Source organism: Dipodomys merriami, unplaced genomic scaffold (assembly GCF_024711535.1).
Source record: "Dipodomys merriami isolate MVZ:Mamm:240054 unplaced genomic scaffold, mDipMer1.0.p SCAF_1, whole genome shotgun sequence".
NCBI classification, from domain to species: Eukaryota; Metazoa; Chordata; class Mammalia; order Rodentia; family Heteromyidae; genus Dipodomys; species Dipodomys merriami.
Window position 1 is genome coordinate 106,203,911 of NW_027202270.1, and position 17,012 is coordinate 106,220,922.

A 17,012-nucleotide genomic window follows, 5' to 3' on the forward strand; every position below is an offset into this window, starting at 1 on the left:
GCTCAAGTGGTAGAGTGCTAACCTGGAGCACAAAAGCTTAGGGGTAGCACCTAGTCCCTGAGTTCAAGTCCCACGATGGCAGGAAAAAATAAAATAAAACAGCAAGTAAATATATTTTCTTTAGAACTTCAAAAGCAAAAGTCCTTCCCTTTAGTATGCCCAGGCTCTAGGTATTTGTCATATAGCCACTAGAGGGAGCATGGCGTTTGTTTATACAAGTGCAGAATTCCCAGGAGAACCTGCAGAACTAGTGTCTTCTATAAAAATTCCCATTAAAATGGGGGCTGGTGGCTCCCACCTGTAATTCTATCTACTCAAGAGGCTGAGATCTGAGGATCAAAGTTCAAAGCCAGCCTGGGCAGGAAAGTCTGTGAGACTTGTATCTCCAATTAACCACCAAAAATCTGGAAGTGGAGCGGCTCAAGTGGTACAGTGCTAGCTTAGAGCAAAGCAGCTCAGGAACAGTGCCCAGGCCCCATATCCTCCCCTCCCATCCCTGTAAATTTCCATTGGATTACAAGCATTCCTGTTGGACTTTGATTTTTGTTTTGTTTTGTTTTCTTGGTTGGTTGTGGGGCTTGAACTCTGGCCTGGAGGCTGTCCCTCAGCTCTTCAGCTGACTATGATCCTTTTAAAGTGACATCTAAATTCAAATGATTTCATTTCCATAGTTTTATTGTTATTTTAACACCATACATGCTTTGATTTTTAGAAACAGAAAGCCATACAACACAGAAAACTACAAAGAATGCCATGAGAAATCACACATATACATCCTGTATGGGAAAGCATTTTCCCCCAACTCTCCACCTCTCATTCTCCCTCCACTTATAGAACTAAGCAGACAAATTGACATATATAGAATAATACTTTACCTGCTATTTCCGAAATACTATTGGTACAAACTAAATAGACCTCTTTCCACAGTAGGTGATGTAATTCTCAACTGTGAACACTACAATGATACAGCGTCACAATGTTAGATTTAAGTTCCTTCTCCACTGACTCCGTGACACTGGATGACAACTTGACGCTAAGTGCTTCAGCTTCTTTAAATGAAAATATGGAGATGATAATTTTACCTTCTCTGGAGAGTGGATATGAGGGCTGAATCAGATCAGAAATCTATCTGCAAACTTAAGAAAGTTGGTAGAACTTAGTAAGTTCTTGCTTTGTTTTAGTCATTATTAACTTCATGATAACTTGGGAGTAACACTGAAGAAGCTGTGCGTATGTGTGTGCGTGTGTATGTGTGTGTATGCACACATGCATGCATAGTACTGGAGCTTGAACTCTGGCCTTGGACTCTCCGTTGGCTTTTCCTGCACAAGGCTGGCTTTCTACCACACCTCCACTTCTGGCTTCTTGCTGGCTAATTGGAGATAAGCCTCACAGACATTCTACTTGCACTGGCTTTGAACCTGGATCCTTAGATCTCAGCCTCCTTAGCAGATGGATTATGGGCCTGAGCCATCAGAGCCTGGTGTGGTACGATGAAGGGAACCCAGGACCTTACACAAGGGAGGTCAAACACTTTACCTCTGAGCTATATCCACAGCTAAGAGTTTAAAAAATACTAAGGTGGATTAGTTTTCCCAGATTTAAAACAAAATCCTAACTTAGAGTTATCCTTTCAGCCTGAATTCTTATTGTTTCCACGTAAAACCACACGCTTTCTCTGTTGAAGCTGGTATTTGCAGATAGCAAATACTTGGTTTGTACTTGCTGTCTGGAAAGAGATGAACTGCCTTTTCAGGTCTTATCCAGTGCCTTTAAATGAGTCAGTTTCACAGGGCCACCTTTATATAAGACATGAGTCCAACTAAAAATCCCTGTTAATTATTAACCCTTGGTGTATTACCTGGATACCTGACACTGCAGCTTGAGAATAGTATTTTCTTCCTCACGGATAGAAAAATGTAGCTGTCAAGGGAGTTAAAAAAAGAAAAAGAAAAAGAAACCACTAGACCTTCTCCTCTGGTATTTGGCGAAGAGCATCTGGTGTTTGGGCTGGCATATCCACAATCTAAACCACTGGTGTAGACGTCATTTGGGATTCCTGCTTTCTTATTTTAGCATGGCGGAGCTCACTGTGCACAGACTCCTTCTTCTGTTTTTTTCTCTGGCAAAGTGTCTGGAGGGCACAAAACTTCTGTCACATCTTAAAAAATGTGGTGACCTGGAATGTGAAAGTAAGTCCACTTTTCTTCTCCTTTTACATTAAGGCTCTGAAATCTCATTAAAATGATATTGCAGATAGGTGTGTTGAAAGTAACACTGAGAAATGTCTGAATCCTTTTTAAAGTAGAACTTTATCCAAAAATAAAATTCCAGAGGCAAAGTGTTTTGTGGTATTGTTTGGTATAAGTATAAAATGAGCAAAGATAAGGTTGATATAGAAATATATCAGAGATTGTTATTAATTTATACCTTTAAACCACATGAATCAGTCTTCCTTTCAGGAGTTTTTAAAGAGAAATGAAACTGATTTGTTTAAAACAATGTGTAAAAATTCATTAAAATAAAAAGGAAATTTAAAAACAACAACAAAAAAGTTTTTTTCCTAGAACTTTCTGATTCTCATGAGTTTAAAAAGTTTTTTATTTCAAAATATCATGATTTATTGAGTAATTTCGGTGTTTTTAATTATGCAAAATGATAAAAAATAAGTGTAGAATATGATTTTATACCATGAAATATTAAACTTGATTTACCATGAAGAAAAATGAATTTCCATTTTACTGTTTGAGAATTTAGCTTCTTAACGTTAGAATTATTGTATAAGATAGTTGCGTCTCAATATATTAAAGTTGTAAATATGTTCAGTCTAGTATGTGAATTATTTCTGATTTTGCAACACTCAAATAAAAATGCAAAATATAGTTGATGCATAATTTACAAGTAACATGCTTATGAGTAAACATTTTTCTTATTTTTTTGTGTATATACTTTAATACATAGAGATGTTATTTTATAGTAGTCACTCTTGGATCTTATATTTTAGTATTCTTAGTGCCTGATAGAACATGAAAAGAGAACATGCAAATGTATTATAATGTTGGTTAACTCTAATTGTGTAACAATCAAACATTTTAATTTTATACAGGTAGTATCATTTGAATAAGCTTTATGATTGGTATGTGACTTTTGAGTTGGGTAGATTTTAGCATGTTAGATGTGATTCATTCATAGTTACTGAAGACCTACTAGGTGCTTGGTTTAGGGCAATGGGTGGATTCTGTGCATTTCAAAGATTTGGGGGCAGGCAATATAAAATAGGAAGTGAAACATAAGATAAAATGTAAGCTAAGGCCCTCCAGGAATACCCAATATACTTAGTGGTGGTAACCCAGATCACAATGAAGCAGAAAACAGTGGTGCCCAGTACATTAAGGGTGACAGGTCAAGTGGACATTGGGAGAAGGTTAGGATGACTAAAGCCACAAGGAGGAAGCAGGATATGAGCTTGGCATGAAGAGAGACAGAGGGCTTTCTAGGCTGAGTAAAGCAGGGACAGAAGCTAGTACAACTCGGGCTCTACTCACTAACCTCAGCTACGTAGCTGGAGATGGATTCTTTTCCTTAGAAATCAGTTTGCTGACTTAATCCAATGAAAAGTGATTATCATAATGTCTGGAAAGACACATAACGGTACAAGAAAGTAAAACTTTCCCTTGGCCAAAGACTGAAGAATGAAGGCAACATATTCCAGCGATAAGAGATTTATAAGCTCAAGTGTAGTGCCCCTTGAGTCTGTGTAAAGGAATAAAAGGAGGTTCTTTTAAATAGTTTATGGATATTCTTGATTGCCAAGCTCTGGGCTTCATTCTGTGCCCACTATGAAGTGGATGTGGCTTTTTGAGAATTTCAAGAATGTCAAGAAATTGGCATTTCAGGGCTGGGAAGGTGGCTCAGTGGTAGAGTGCTTGCCTTGCAAGCCTGAGGCCCTGGGTTCGATTCCTCAGCACCACATAAGCAAAAAGAAAAAAGCCGGAGGTGGCGCTGTGGCTCAAGTGGTAGAGCGCTAGCCTTGAGCTGAAGAGCTGAGGGACAGCGCCCAGGCCCAGAGTTCAGGCCCCATGACCAGACCAAAAAAAAAAAAAAAAAAGAAAGAAATTGGCATTTCAAAATATGTAGAGTATATTAGAGGAAGGGAAATGGGAGAAGAGCCGGGCAGTGTAAGGAGGCAGAGGCAGATGCAGGAAGGAGGCAGACGCAAGAAGATCTCTAATTTGAGGCTACTCTCTCAAATAAAAGAGACCCTATCGCTAAGTAAAGAATTAAGTAAATACAACAAAATAAAAGGAGGAGCAATGGCATCTTAAGTTGAAATATGTATGTTTTTCTTTACACGTTTCCATAGCTTTAATCAGCAGAGTCTTAGCCATGAAAGATTACACAGGACCTGACTGCCGATTCCTGAACTTCACTGAGGGAGAAGAAATATCGGTTTATATTAAACTTTCAGGAGAGAGAGAAGATTTATGGGCAGGAAGTGTAAGTATCTAGTCATAAGAATTGTATGTAGAAAAAGAATGACCAGAGCAGAACCACCTCCTTCACCTGTAAGAAACTGTCTCCCCCTTGGGATAGGGTGTCTGATGAATCCCATCAACCAAGACGCCCTTTTGCTAGAGATCCAACCACCCCACAGCACGCTCACCACCCTTCCCCTTCCACACTCCCCCCCTCCCTCGCTCCCCCTTTGCCACTGGGGAGAAATAAAAGACAGTTTTCCTGAAAAAAAAAAAAGAGGAAAGAAAGAAAAAAAGAACAATCAACTTGCACAAGGATAGCTACTTTTCATCTCTAAAAGAACTCTAAGAACTTCAAGAGCGAAGAGCCCTTACACACACAAAAATGGCGTGTGAAATTCCTGTGAAAAAAGCTTTGAGAAAACAGCCTGATTGCAATAAATAAACACCTTAGATTTATATTTTTACATATCATAGTACCTTTTTTTTTGGTGCCAGTACTGGGGCTTGAATTCAGGTCCTGGAGCTCTCTCAGAGCTCATGGCTCATAGCTCATGGTTCTCTGCCCTTTGAGCCATACCTCTAGTCTGACTTTTTGCTGGTTAATTGGAGATGGAATCTCACAGACTGTTCTGCTCAGGCTGGCTTCAAACCTCAATCCTCCGGGTCTCAAGCTCCTGAGTAGCTAGGATTACAAGTGTGAGCAACTGGTACTTGGCTTGCATTTATGGTGTGTGTGTGTGTGTGTGTGTGTGTGTGTGTGTGTGTGTGTGTGTGTGTGTGTGTGTGTGTGTGTGTGTGTGTGTGTGTGTGTGTGTGTGTGTGTGTGTGTGTGTGTGTGTGTGAAAGTCCTGGGACTTGGATTACAGGCATGAGCCACTAGCATACAGCATTTATGATTTTTTTTTTTTTTTTTGCTGGTCCTAGGGCTTGAACTCGGCCTGGGCACTGTCCTTGAGCTTCTTTTGCTCAAGGCTAGCACTCTACCACTTGAGCCATAGAGCCACTTCCAGTTTTCTGGTGGTTATTTGGAGATAAGAGTGTGGGGGGGGGGGCAAAGGGGAAAGGGAGCGGAAAGAAGAGGAGGGCTCAGTGGTAGAGAGCTTGCCTTGTATGCATGAGGCCCTGGGTTTGATTCCTCAGCACCACATAAGCTCAAGCCTTACGACTGGCACAAAAAAAAAAAAAGAAAAAAGAAAAAAAGAATATCTTCCGTGTTGTTGAATTGGGTTAATAGAATCTCAGTTACCAACTTAGGCTCAGGAAAGTTGAGTAGAATTAAATCTTCCCTTGAGGACTTGTAGACCTTTACTATCTTGATGAACTTGTAATAGGTCTTTAGTGTTTAAAGCTCTTACCTGAGTGTGATATGTTGAAAAATGTCAGATTACAGCTTTATTTAGGCTATTATCTGTTCTTGTTTTTGATATATCTACTAGCATAAATTTTAAGAACACTTGAGCAAAGAAGGTCATGAAGGAAGATGTGTGTGTGTGTGTGTGTGTGTGTGTGTTTATAGACACTTTACATTCTGAAGTTCAAAGACAGCTTAAAATAGTGACATTTTACCATGTGCTTATTGTGCCCTTAAATTAGTGTTGCTCTTATCAATAACAAAAGGTTATGTTTCTACTCACTTTCTTTCTTTTTTTTTCTTCCCTTTTACTGGTCCTGGGGCTTGAATCCAGGGCCTGGGCACTGTCTCTTTGTCCTCAAGGCTCTACCATTGAGCTACAGTGCCACTTCTAGCTTTTTCTGAGTAGTTTTATTGGAAATAAGAGTTACAGGGACTTGGGGCTGGGAAGGTGGCTCAGCGGTAGAGCGCTTGCCTTGCATGCCTGAGGCCCTGGGTTCGAGTCTTCAGCACCACATAAGCAAAGAAGAAAAAAAGCCGGAAGTGGTGCTGTAGCTCAAGTGGTAGAGTGCTAGCCTTGAGCTGAAGAGCTGAGGGACAGCGCCCAGGCCCAGAGTTCAGGCCCCATAACCGGACTCAATAAACAAATAAATAAATAAAGTGTTTTCTTTAAAAAAAAAAAAGTTTCAGGGACTTTCCTACCTAGTGTGGCTTTGTTTTTTTTTTTTTTTTGTCGGTCATGGGGCTTGAACTCCGGGCCTGGTCCCTCAGCTCTTCAGCTCAAGGCAAGTGCTCTACCACTTAAGCTACAGCGCCACTTCCGGTTTTCTAGTGGTTTATTGGCGATCGGAGTCTCACAGTCTTTTTTGCCTGGGCTGGCTTTGAACCGCGATCCTCAGATCTCAGCCTCCTGAGTAGCTAGGTTTACAGATGTGAGCCACCAGTATCAATTGATAACTAATTAATTTATGTGACTTGACATAGATGAAAGTTATTGTCACAGGGCTAAATTGAGCTTAGGAGTCATTGTTTTGATCACTCTTCTCTGATAATTTCATTTCTTTGTTTTGATAGAAAGGAAAAGACTTTGGATTTTTTCCCAGAGATGCAGTCCAAGTGGAAGAGGTGTTCATACCTGAAGAAGTGGAAATATCAGCTAAAGTGAGTCAACTCATTCTCATCTGTGAATTAAACATTTTTGACTAAGTGTTCATTGATTGTGGACTATGTTTAATCAATGTGTAAAATAGTTGGTCTGAGGACTTTTGTTTTTTTTATTTTTAATTTTTTCCCTTTTTTTTCAGATGATCATTAACATTTTTTAACCAATAAAATACTTTTAAGTTAAGTACATTGTTTTTTTAGACACAATACTTTTTCAAACTTAAGATTCCAGAACTATGTGAAACTTTTTTTTGTGTGTGGGTAGAAGTGTTACTTTATTTTTTTAACATATTTTTTATTGTAAAGACACTGTACAGCGGGGTTACAGTTACATGAGCAAGGTAATAAGTCCATTTCCTAGGGAGCATTATTACCCACTCCTTTGTTTTTCCCTTATCCTCCCTTTCCTCTCCACCTTCCCAGCTCCTCCTTCCCCTGCTTAAAGTTGTAAAGTTCATTTTCAACATAGTGTCTTATACATCTCACTGTTACAATGGGTCAACCTGTATCCTTATTTCAGCATTTTGTTATTTCCCTTCCACTCCCCAAATTAGAAAAATGTATATACAAGATGCAGGACGCTGGAATCAAACACAGTGAAAACAGGGGTTATACTATGGGGGAAGAACATACAAAGGAAATTTAAAAATCACATAGTACATTATAAGTACATTAAAAACAACAGCAAGAAAGATGAAACCTCTTGTGTACCCATCTTGGGGTTCATTTAGCATCATCTTTTTTTTTTTTTTCTGTCAGTTGTGGGGCTTGAACTCTGGGCCTGAATGCTGTCCCTCAGCTCTTCAGCTCAAGGCGAGTCCACTACCACTTGAGCCACAGTGCCAGTTCTGGTTTTCTGAGTGGTTTACTGGAGATAAGAGTCTCATGGGTTTTCTTGCCTGGGCTGGCTTTGAACTGTGCTCCTCAGTTCTCAGCCTCCTGAGTAGCTAAGATTACAGGTGTGAGCCACCAGCGCCTGGCTCTTAGCATCATCTTATATGGTCATATGTACATAGCTTTTGACCTTTTCCTCTTGCCCTAGACATACACTAGTTATTTCAGATAAGGGAAACCATGGGACCTATGTTTCTTTGGGCCTGCCTTACTTCACTTAATATATTTTTTTCCAGGGCTGGAAAGGTGGCTCAGTGGTAGAGCGCTTGCCTTGCATGCCTGAGGCCCTGGGTTCGATTCCTCAGCACCACATAAGCAAAAAGAAAAAAGCCGAAAGTGGCACTGTGGCTCAAGTGGTAGAGTGCTAGCCTTGAGCTGAAGAGCTGAGGGACAGCGCCCAGGCCCAGAGTTCAGGCCCCACGACTGGATCCCAAACACACACACACACACACACACACACACACACACACACACACACACACACACACACACCACACACACACAAGGTTTGAGAAGTATTCCCTTATAATGTTCTGAATCTTGGTTGTTTCTGTGGTGATGTTTCCATTCTCATCTCTGAGTTTGTTTATTTGGGTGTGTTCATTTTTAAAATTAAAATAAATGAAAATTTAAAAATTCAAAGTTGCTATTATAAAGGTGATGTACAGAGGAGTTACAGTTAGACAAGTCAATTGAATACATTTCTTTTTGGACTTACTCTTGGAATAATTTATGTGACTAAAATTAGGTAAGACAGAATTGATTACAGTTAAAGATTTTACTTTTTGAACAATTAACAAATAAGACAATTGCATCTATATTAGCATAGACTGAGTTTCAAACCTGACTCAACCACTTACTATAGAAGTGGCACTATGTGGCTTAGTTTTGCCATGTGTAAATGGAAATTCCTGTAATATAGTGTTATTTCAAATTTATTAAGGAAAAAATGAGTACACGAAAGGTTCATAGAGTTGCACTTAGTAAGCACCATCTGAATGTCAGATATAATTACTAACACTCTTGTCCTACTATGATTGAAGTTTATTCCTACCATACTCCCTAGATCTCATGTTTATATAATGTTTATGGGGTTGTGCTTTTGCTTGGCTTGGCTTTTTCTGCTCAAGACCAGTCGTAAACCACTTGAGCTATATCTCCATTTCTGGCTTTTTGCTGTGTAATAGAAAATAAAAATCTCAGGACTGGTCTGCCTCAATTGACTTTGAACCATGACCCTCAAATTTCAGCATCCTGAGAAACTAGGACCAGTGTCTGGTTGGAGTTTTTATAATCTTAATAATGTTAACTTGATAAAAAGAAAAGGAATGTTTTTTAAAAAACTGACTTTTTATGAGTTGGAGGAATATCTCCTTTAGCAAGTCCTGAGTTAAATCTCTAGTCCCATTGAAAAGAAAGGAAACTTTTTTTTTTTTTTGTCGGTTGTGGGGCTTGAACTCGGCCTGAGCACTGTCCCTCATTTCTTCAGCTCAAGGTGAGCACTCTACCACTTGAACTACAACACCTATTCCAGTTTTCTGAGTGTTTATTGGAGATAAGAGTTTCATGGACTTTCCTGCCCGAGCTGGCTTTGAACTTCGATCCTCAGATCTCAGCCTCCTAGTAGCTAGGATTACAGGCGTGAGCCACCAGCGCCCAGCTAAAAAAGGAAACTTTTAAAAAAATTTTTAATTAAAAAAATTTTTTTTGCCAGTCCTGGGCTTGAACTCTGTCCCTCAGCTCTTCAGGTCAAGGCTAGTGCACTACCACTTGAGCACAGCACCACTTCCCCCTTTTTTCTGCTTATGTGGTGCTGAGGAATTGAACCCAGGGCCTCATGCATGCAAGGCAAGCGCTCTGCCACTGAGCCATCTTCCCAGCCCCAAGCAGTTTTTTTTTTTCTATGCTAATTATTCCTCCATAGAGTTGCAGAAAATACATATGCTGAGTTTGCAAACTAAATATAAAGACCTATAGAGTGGGTTCTATACATATTATGCTCAAATGCTCAAAGGGTAGAGCACGTGCCTAGCAATCACAAAGACCTGAGTTCAAGGCTCAATACTGCTAAAAAAATAAAGTAAAAAATAGCAAAAAAAAAAAAAAAAAGCTATTGAAAGTCCTTCCATGATGATTCTAAAAGGAATTACTGATGATCATGAACCTGCTCACATTACAACAGGATAAAGCCATTCCCTCTGCCCTGATGGCCTGGTTATTTCTCATTAGGTCCCATTTCCTAACACTGTTGCAATGGAGACTGAATTTCCAATACAGCCTTTGGAGGACCACTTCAGATCACAACCCCTTTCTCAAATCGCTACACAGATGCATGTGTCCACTCAGAATACTCTTAGGAGGTGAAAGGTTATATGAGCATGCATGCCTTGCCATCAGAGTTTATGTACAAGATAAAAGCATTGATACTCTCTGATTCTGAGCTAGTTAATAATAAATAATCCTATGCAAAAAGGATACTTATCATTAGATTTCGACATTAACTCCTAGAAGTCTGTTGTAATACATGTATTGAAGATGAGAAGATCTGATTTTAGTTTTTGTTCTGTGGCTGAGCTGATTGTGTCAACTTCCTTTTTTTTGTTGGTCATGGGGCTTGAACTCTGGAGTTGGGCGCTGTCCTTCAGCTCTTCAGCTCGAGGCTAGCACTGTACCACTTGAGCCACAATGCCACTTCCAGTTTTCTGGGTGGCTTATTGGAGATAAGAGTCTCATGGACTTTTGTGCCCGGGCTGGCTTTGAATGTGATCCCAGCCTCTTGAGTAGCTAGGATTATAGGCATGAGCCACTGGCACCTGGTTTGTGTCATCTTAAGAAAATTGTCATCCACTTTGATTTGGGAAGAAACCATATTTGAGTAGTACATTTATGTCAATAACAATTTTTTTCCTTTAGGAATCTGACTTTCTTTGTCTTCATGGGGAGAGCTATATATTTGGAAGTGAAGATAGTGAGTTAAGCAGTGGCAATGGTGAAAACATGTACTCATATGAAGAAGATGAAGACCAAAAATATAGTATACTTGCAAATGATTTCCTAAGACAATCTGGATTTTATGAAATGTCTGCAAGTACTGTACTTCCAGACCAATTTTTAGCATCAGAGGCTCCTGAAACAATGAGAAGTACTAGTGACCCAAAAGATTGGGAAGAAGTAGAAGCTGGACGTATGGGACAGGACCAGATTCCAGAAGTTGATGATGTGTTGACATCCCCAACTCTGCCTGAAGGACAAGGATGGTTTGGACTGGGAGAAGAACAAACTGAAGACAAGACTGTTGAATCTGTTACTGAATCTGTACAAGAAAACTCATTTCGAAGTAGAAAATTAGCGGTGGAAGATGAAAACAATCCGGAGGAGTCCCAAACAGAGCATGAGCCAGAACCTGAATCAGAATTTGATTCAGAGCCACCAGAACTTGTTTCAGTAACAGAGAAAGAATCTGAACAAGCTTTAGAGCTAGAGCACACTCGCAAATCTCAAGCCACGAGCTGGTTTGGTGGTGGATTTACAAGTTACTTAGGTTTTGGAGAGGAAAGCACAGAACTTGAGTTATTGTCCAAAGAAAGCCACCCACTACTACAAGATATTCCCGACGCTAAATTACCCAATGAAGATGCCACAGTTCCATGTACAGAAATAACAACAGAAAAAGAGGACACAATTATTAATGACAGCTCCATCCAAGAGTCAAGTTGGTTTGATTTTGGTTTTGGCATGCTAGGCTTTGCAGATGCTGACGAAGAAAACACAATATCAGAGGATGGAAAAAATAGTGATAGTGGGCTAGATAAACACAAGCATCCCCCAGCCAGTGAATTTGAGCCTGATAAGGAACAGGAAATAAATGCAATAAAAATGATGGAAGCAGATCAACTAGACAAGAAAAGAGTCGTAGAGGAAACAGATGATTCTGATGCCACACTATATTTGAAAAAAATATTGTACAATTTTGATAACCCTTGGAGCTTCCAGAACACTCCAGAGGAAACAGAATTGCCATCTTCTAATCAGATACTGGATGAAAATAATAAAGGTGGAAATGATGGATTGGAATACTCTTCAATTGAAAATCAGTCCACAGACGACGTGGAAGATCTTATAATGCTGAAAAGCAGTCACAGTCAGTCAGGTTGGTATGAAAAGATTTAGAATTCATTTGTTGATATAATTTAAAAATTTAAAAATTGTTAATATAAAGGTTATATAAAGGTAAAGAGTACATTTCTATTTGGACAATAGCACTCTGTCCCTCACTCTCTCCCAGTATTTTCTTCCCATCCCACCCACACATTGTATAGTTCATTTTCAACAGAAATAAATTTTAAATTTTAAATTAAATTAATTTCCCTTTCTCTCTCTCTCTTCCCCCCCTCCCCTCTCTGTATGGGGTCCTGAGGCTTGAGGCTCAGGACCTGGGTGCTGTTCCTGAGCTTTTTTTTTCTTTCTAGGCTAGAGCCTTATCACTTGAGTAACCACTCTACTTCTACCTTTTTGGTAGTTATTGGAGATGAGAATCTTATAGACTTTCCTGTTTAGGCTTGTTTTGAACTGCAGTCCTCAGATTTCAGACTCCTGAGCCACCAGTAGCCAGTTTTAAATTCCAATATTATAAAATAAAATCTAAAGGACAGAATGATTGGAAATAGTCTTTTAAGAAGATCTTAAGGGGACTGGGAATGTAGTTCAGTGGTAGAGTGCTTGGCTTGCATGCATGAGGCCCTGGGTTTGTTTCCTCAGCACCATACAAACAGAAAAAGCCGGAAGTGGCGCTATGGCTCAAGTGATAGAATGCTAGCCTTGAGCTGACGAGAGCAGCCAGGCCCAGAGTTCAAGCCCCATGACGACAACCACCACCACCACCACCACCAAAAAAGAAAGTGAACATCAGAGGACACCTAAACTTCTAAATGTCTAGGAAATTTAGCAACTTTTGATTCAAAACATGTGGATCAGCCATGCACAGTGGTGTACACCTGGAATCCCAGCAGTTGGGAAGCTAAGGCAGGAAGATCACGAGTTCTTAGACAGGTTGGATTATAAAACAAGACTCTTAACTAAAACGCAAACAACTCAGGCATTGGAGGCTCAGCCCATAATCCTAGCCACTCAGGAGGCTGAGTGGAGCCAGCCCAACCAAGAAAGTCAGTGAAATGCTTATCTCCAATCAACCATCAAAAAGTCAGAAGTGGAACTATGGCTCAAGTAGTAGAGGGTCAGGTGTACCGTAAGCAAACAAGCTAAAGGACCAATGTTCAAGTTCCAGGCCCAGAACAAAAATAAATAAGTAGGGCTGGGAAGGTGGCTCAGTGGTAGAGTGCTTGCCTCACATGCATGAGGCCCTGGGTTTGATTCTTTAGCACCACATGAACAGAAAAAGCTAGAAGTAGCGCTGTGGCTCAATGGTACAGTACTAGCCTTGAGCTGAAGAGCTGAGGGCCAGCACCCAGGCCCACCACCAAAAACAAAACAAAACAAGACAAAACAAAAAAAACCCAAAACAACAGTAAAAACAAAATAAACAAAAACAGCCACTACACTCATACCCAAACAAAAAGAGAAAACCTCTAGGATTGTATATTGTGGAAAACTTTTACTTAGTTTCTACATATTTCATACTGATGTGTCTATGATGGATAGATGAGAAACTTAGCAAATATTGACTCATAATGCAGGAACATTTGAGCCCTAGAATGACAGCATATCTTTCAGAAGCAGCCAAGAACATTGTAGACTCAGGACACTCATTTCCATTAGAACCAGTTGATTTTCTGACCTTGCCAGAACTGTGTATCACACCTTACCATTCCCCTGATGTTAACTTTCCCCCTGACCAACATTCCTCTCTCTACTAGCATATGGACATTTAGATTCCAGCCCTTCTCCAAATGAGCAAGGTGAATGATTATAATCAATAGAGACCTAGATTACTGAAGGCTAATTGAAAAGGAAATTCTCATGTTCTAAAGTTATGACGTTCTAAAGGAATGTTTGGTTTTCAGTATCAGTCATTGGAAACTAGAAAAAAAAAATCCAGTTTGATTAGTCAGTTCAGTCAAGAGGTTTATTCAAAGCCAAGCGGACTCTGAGATCTGAGGATTGCAATTTGAAGCCAGTCAATTCAGCCCTGCCAAACAAATCTGAGAGACTCATCTCCAGTTAATCAGTAAAAAGCTGGAAGTAGAGCCCCAGCTGTAAAGAACATGTTTTGGACTTACTTTCAGTCTTTGTTTCATACAACCCAGGCCAATTAATTAGTAACATGATGTAGTCTAGAATATATGACATGTAAATGGTAACTAATCAGAATTCCTCTAAATCAGATCTCATTCCAATTTTTTTTTTGGGGGGACAAGGTCAGTCATGATGTTTGAACTCAGGGCTTGGGCACTGTCCCTGAGCTTTTTTCTCACTCAAGGGTAGCACTCTACCACGTTGAGCCACAGCTCCAGCTCAGTTTTTTTTTTTTTTTTTTTTTTGTGGTTAATTGGAGATAAAAGTCTCACAGATGGGCTGGGAAGGTGGCTCAGTGGTAGAGTGCTTGCCTTGCATGCCTGAGGTCCTGGGTTCGATTCCTCAGCACCACATAAGCAAAAAGAAAAAAGCTGGAAGTGGCGCTGTGGTTCAAGTGGTAGAGCGCTAGCCTTGAGCTGAAGAGCGGAGGGACAGTGCCCAGGCCCAGAGTTCAGGCCCCACGACCGGACCCCCCCCCCCCAAAAAAAAAAAAAAAAGTCTCACAGACTTTCCTGCCTGGGCTGGCTTTGAACCCAATCCTCAGATCTCAGCCTTCTGAGTAGCTAGGATTACACAATAAGCCACTGGTGTCCAGCTTTTTTCTTTTTCTGCTCTGGTCTTGTGCATTGTCCCTGAGCTTTTGTGCTTTTTTGTGCCACTCTACCACTTGAGCCACAGCTCCACTTTTGGCCTCCTCCTCCTCCTCCTCCTCCTCCTCCTCCTCCTCCTCCTCCTCCTCCTCCTCCTCCTCCTCCTCCTCCTCCTCCTCCTCCTCCTCCTCCTCCTCCTCCTCCTCCTCCTCCTCCTCCTCCTCCTCCTCCTCCTCCTCCTCCTCCTCCCTCTTCTTCTTCCTCCTCCCTCCTCCTCCTCCTCCTCCTCCTCCTCCCCCCCTCCCCCTCCCCCTCCCCCTCTCCCTCCTCCCCCTCCCCCTCCCCTTCCCCTCCCCCTCCCCCTCCTCCTCCTCCTCCTCCTCCTCCTCCTCCTCCTTCTTCTTCTTCTTCCTGTAGTTCAGTGGAGTTAAGAGTCTCATGGACTTTCCTGCCCGGCCTGGCTTTGAATCGCCATCCTCAGATCTCAGTCTCCTGAATAACTAGGATTACAAGCATGAGCCACTGGTGTCTAGCAGTCCTTCCTTCCTTCCTTCCTTCCTTCCTTCCTTCCTTCCTTCCTTCCTTCCTTCCTCTCTCTCTCTCTCTCTCTCTCTCTCTCTCTCTCTCTCTCTCTCTCCTCCTTCCTTCCCTCCTTTCCTTCTGTTCTTCCTTCCTTTTATCCTATATGGGGAATCAAATTGGGTACCTGATTCTTGCTTTCATTCACTGGCTGGCCACTATGATCTGAGGCATGCCCCTAACCCCACTGTCTTTTTAATGTATTCGCTCAATGGTATAGCTTGATATAGTAGATAAGGCTATAATAAATGGACATGGGATGAATGGGAAAACAAAGGCTTGAATGTGAAAATAGTGAATTTCTAAGAGATGAGAAAAAGTAATGAGTATACATTTGATTGGCACTTTTTCATTACCAAAGTTGTTTCAAACATCCTAAGTAGATGGGCACCTTCCTGTGCAAATGACATATAAGCTTTCTTTAGTAGTGGAGTGATTCTTCTACCTTTGGGTAATCCCATTAGATTTTTGAGTGATATTTTTTTTTTATATTCTATAGTGCAACAGGAAGACATGCATGATGCAGGGGACTAGATTTTGGAACTTGGAAATTAATTGCTGTAAGTTCTAGGATTGCTTTTCATTATGAAACTCTGTAACACCAACTTTCCTGCCTGAGCTGGGTGGGAATGGTGATCCTCATATTTCAGCCTCCTAGGCTAGGATTATAGGCATGAGCCACTGGTACCAAGCTTGTTTTTGAGACAGGGTCTTTAGACTAGTTTTGAACACATATCCCTTTTCTTCATCCTCAAGATTGTTGGGATTACAGATGTGTACCACCATTCCGAGTTTATTTTTATTTATTTATTTATTTTGCCAGTCATGGGGCCTGAACTCTGGGTCTGGGCGCTGCCCCTCAACTCTTCAGCTCAAGGCTAGCGCTCTACCACTGGAGCCACAGCACCACTTCCGGCTTTTTCTGTTTATATGGTGCTGAGGAATCGAACCCAGGGCCTCATGCTTGCAAGGCATGCACTCTACCGCTGAGCTACCTTCCCAGCCCCCGAGTTTATTTATTTATTTATTTATTTTTTGTCGGCCGTGGGGCTTGAATTCTGGGCCTGGGCGTTGTCCCTCAGCTCTTCAGTTCAAGGCGAGCGCTCTACCACTTGAGCTACAGCGCCACTTCCGGTTTTCTGGTGGTTTATTGGAGATAGGAGTCTCACGGTCTCTCCTGCCCGGGCTGGCTTTGAACCGCAATCCTCAGATCTCAGCCTCCTGAGTAGCTAGGATTACAGGCGTGAGCCACCAGCGCCCGGCCCCTGAGTTTATTTTTAAAACATATTTTTAAGATAAAAATTGAGGGTTGGGAAGGTGGCTCAGTGGTACAGTGCTTGCCTTGCATGCATGAGGCCCTGGGTTCAATTCCCTCAGCACCACATAAGCAGAAAAAGGCAGAAGTGGTGCTATGGCTCAAGTGGTAGAGCGCTAGCCTTGAGTGAAGAGCTGAGGCACAGTGCCCAGGCCCAGAGTTCAGGCCCCATGACTGATAGGAAAAAAAAAAGATAAAAAAGTGGAAAACTGAATAGAATCCTATACCATTTTTGTAATTGTTTCTTGGTCAAGGAATAAAGGAAAGGTTAGGTTGTAGGTTGAATAAAGGTCCCTCCACAGTGCCAGGGTCTGGAGTTTGCATCATGCTATTCTGTGTACACTATGCCAAACATGATCTATGTAACTTGTGGGCATTGATAGGAGGGA

General features: G+C 41.2%; 1 protein-coding gene across 5 annotated transcripts in view; it reads left to right on the forward strand.

The window, feature by feature from the left end:
- Positions 1-1,875: 1,875 nt before the first annotated feature.
- Positions 1,876-17,012, forward strand: part of Mia2 (MIA SH3 domain ER export factor 2) — a 94,703-nt gene continuing 79,566 nt past the window's right edge. For 3 of the 5 annotated variants that reach the window (XM_070027049.1, XM_070027040.1, XM_070027058.1), the window contains exons 1-4: positions 1,876-2,192; positions 4,364-4,497; positions 6,904-6,990; positions 10,801-12,037. In XM_070027049.1, the coding sequence (XP_069883150.1) occupies positions 2,078-2,192; positions 4,364-4,497; positions 6,904-6,990; positions 10,801-12,037 (1,573 nt within the window). In that variant the 5' untranslated portion in view covers positions 1,876-2,077. The remainder of the gene's footprint in view (positions 2,193-4,363; positions 4,498-6,903; positions 6,991-10,800; positions 12,038-17,012) is intronic. The other 2 variants (XM_070027022.1, XM_070027031.1) reach the window with 1 other exon arrangement.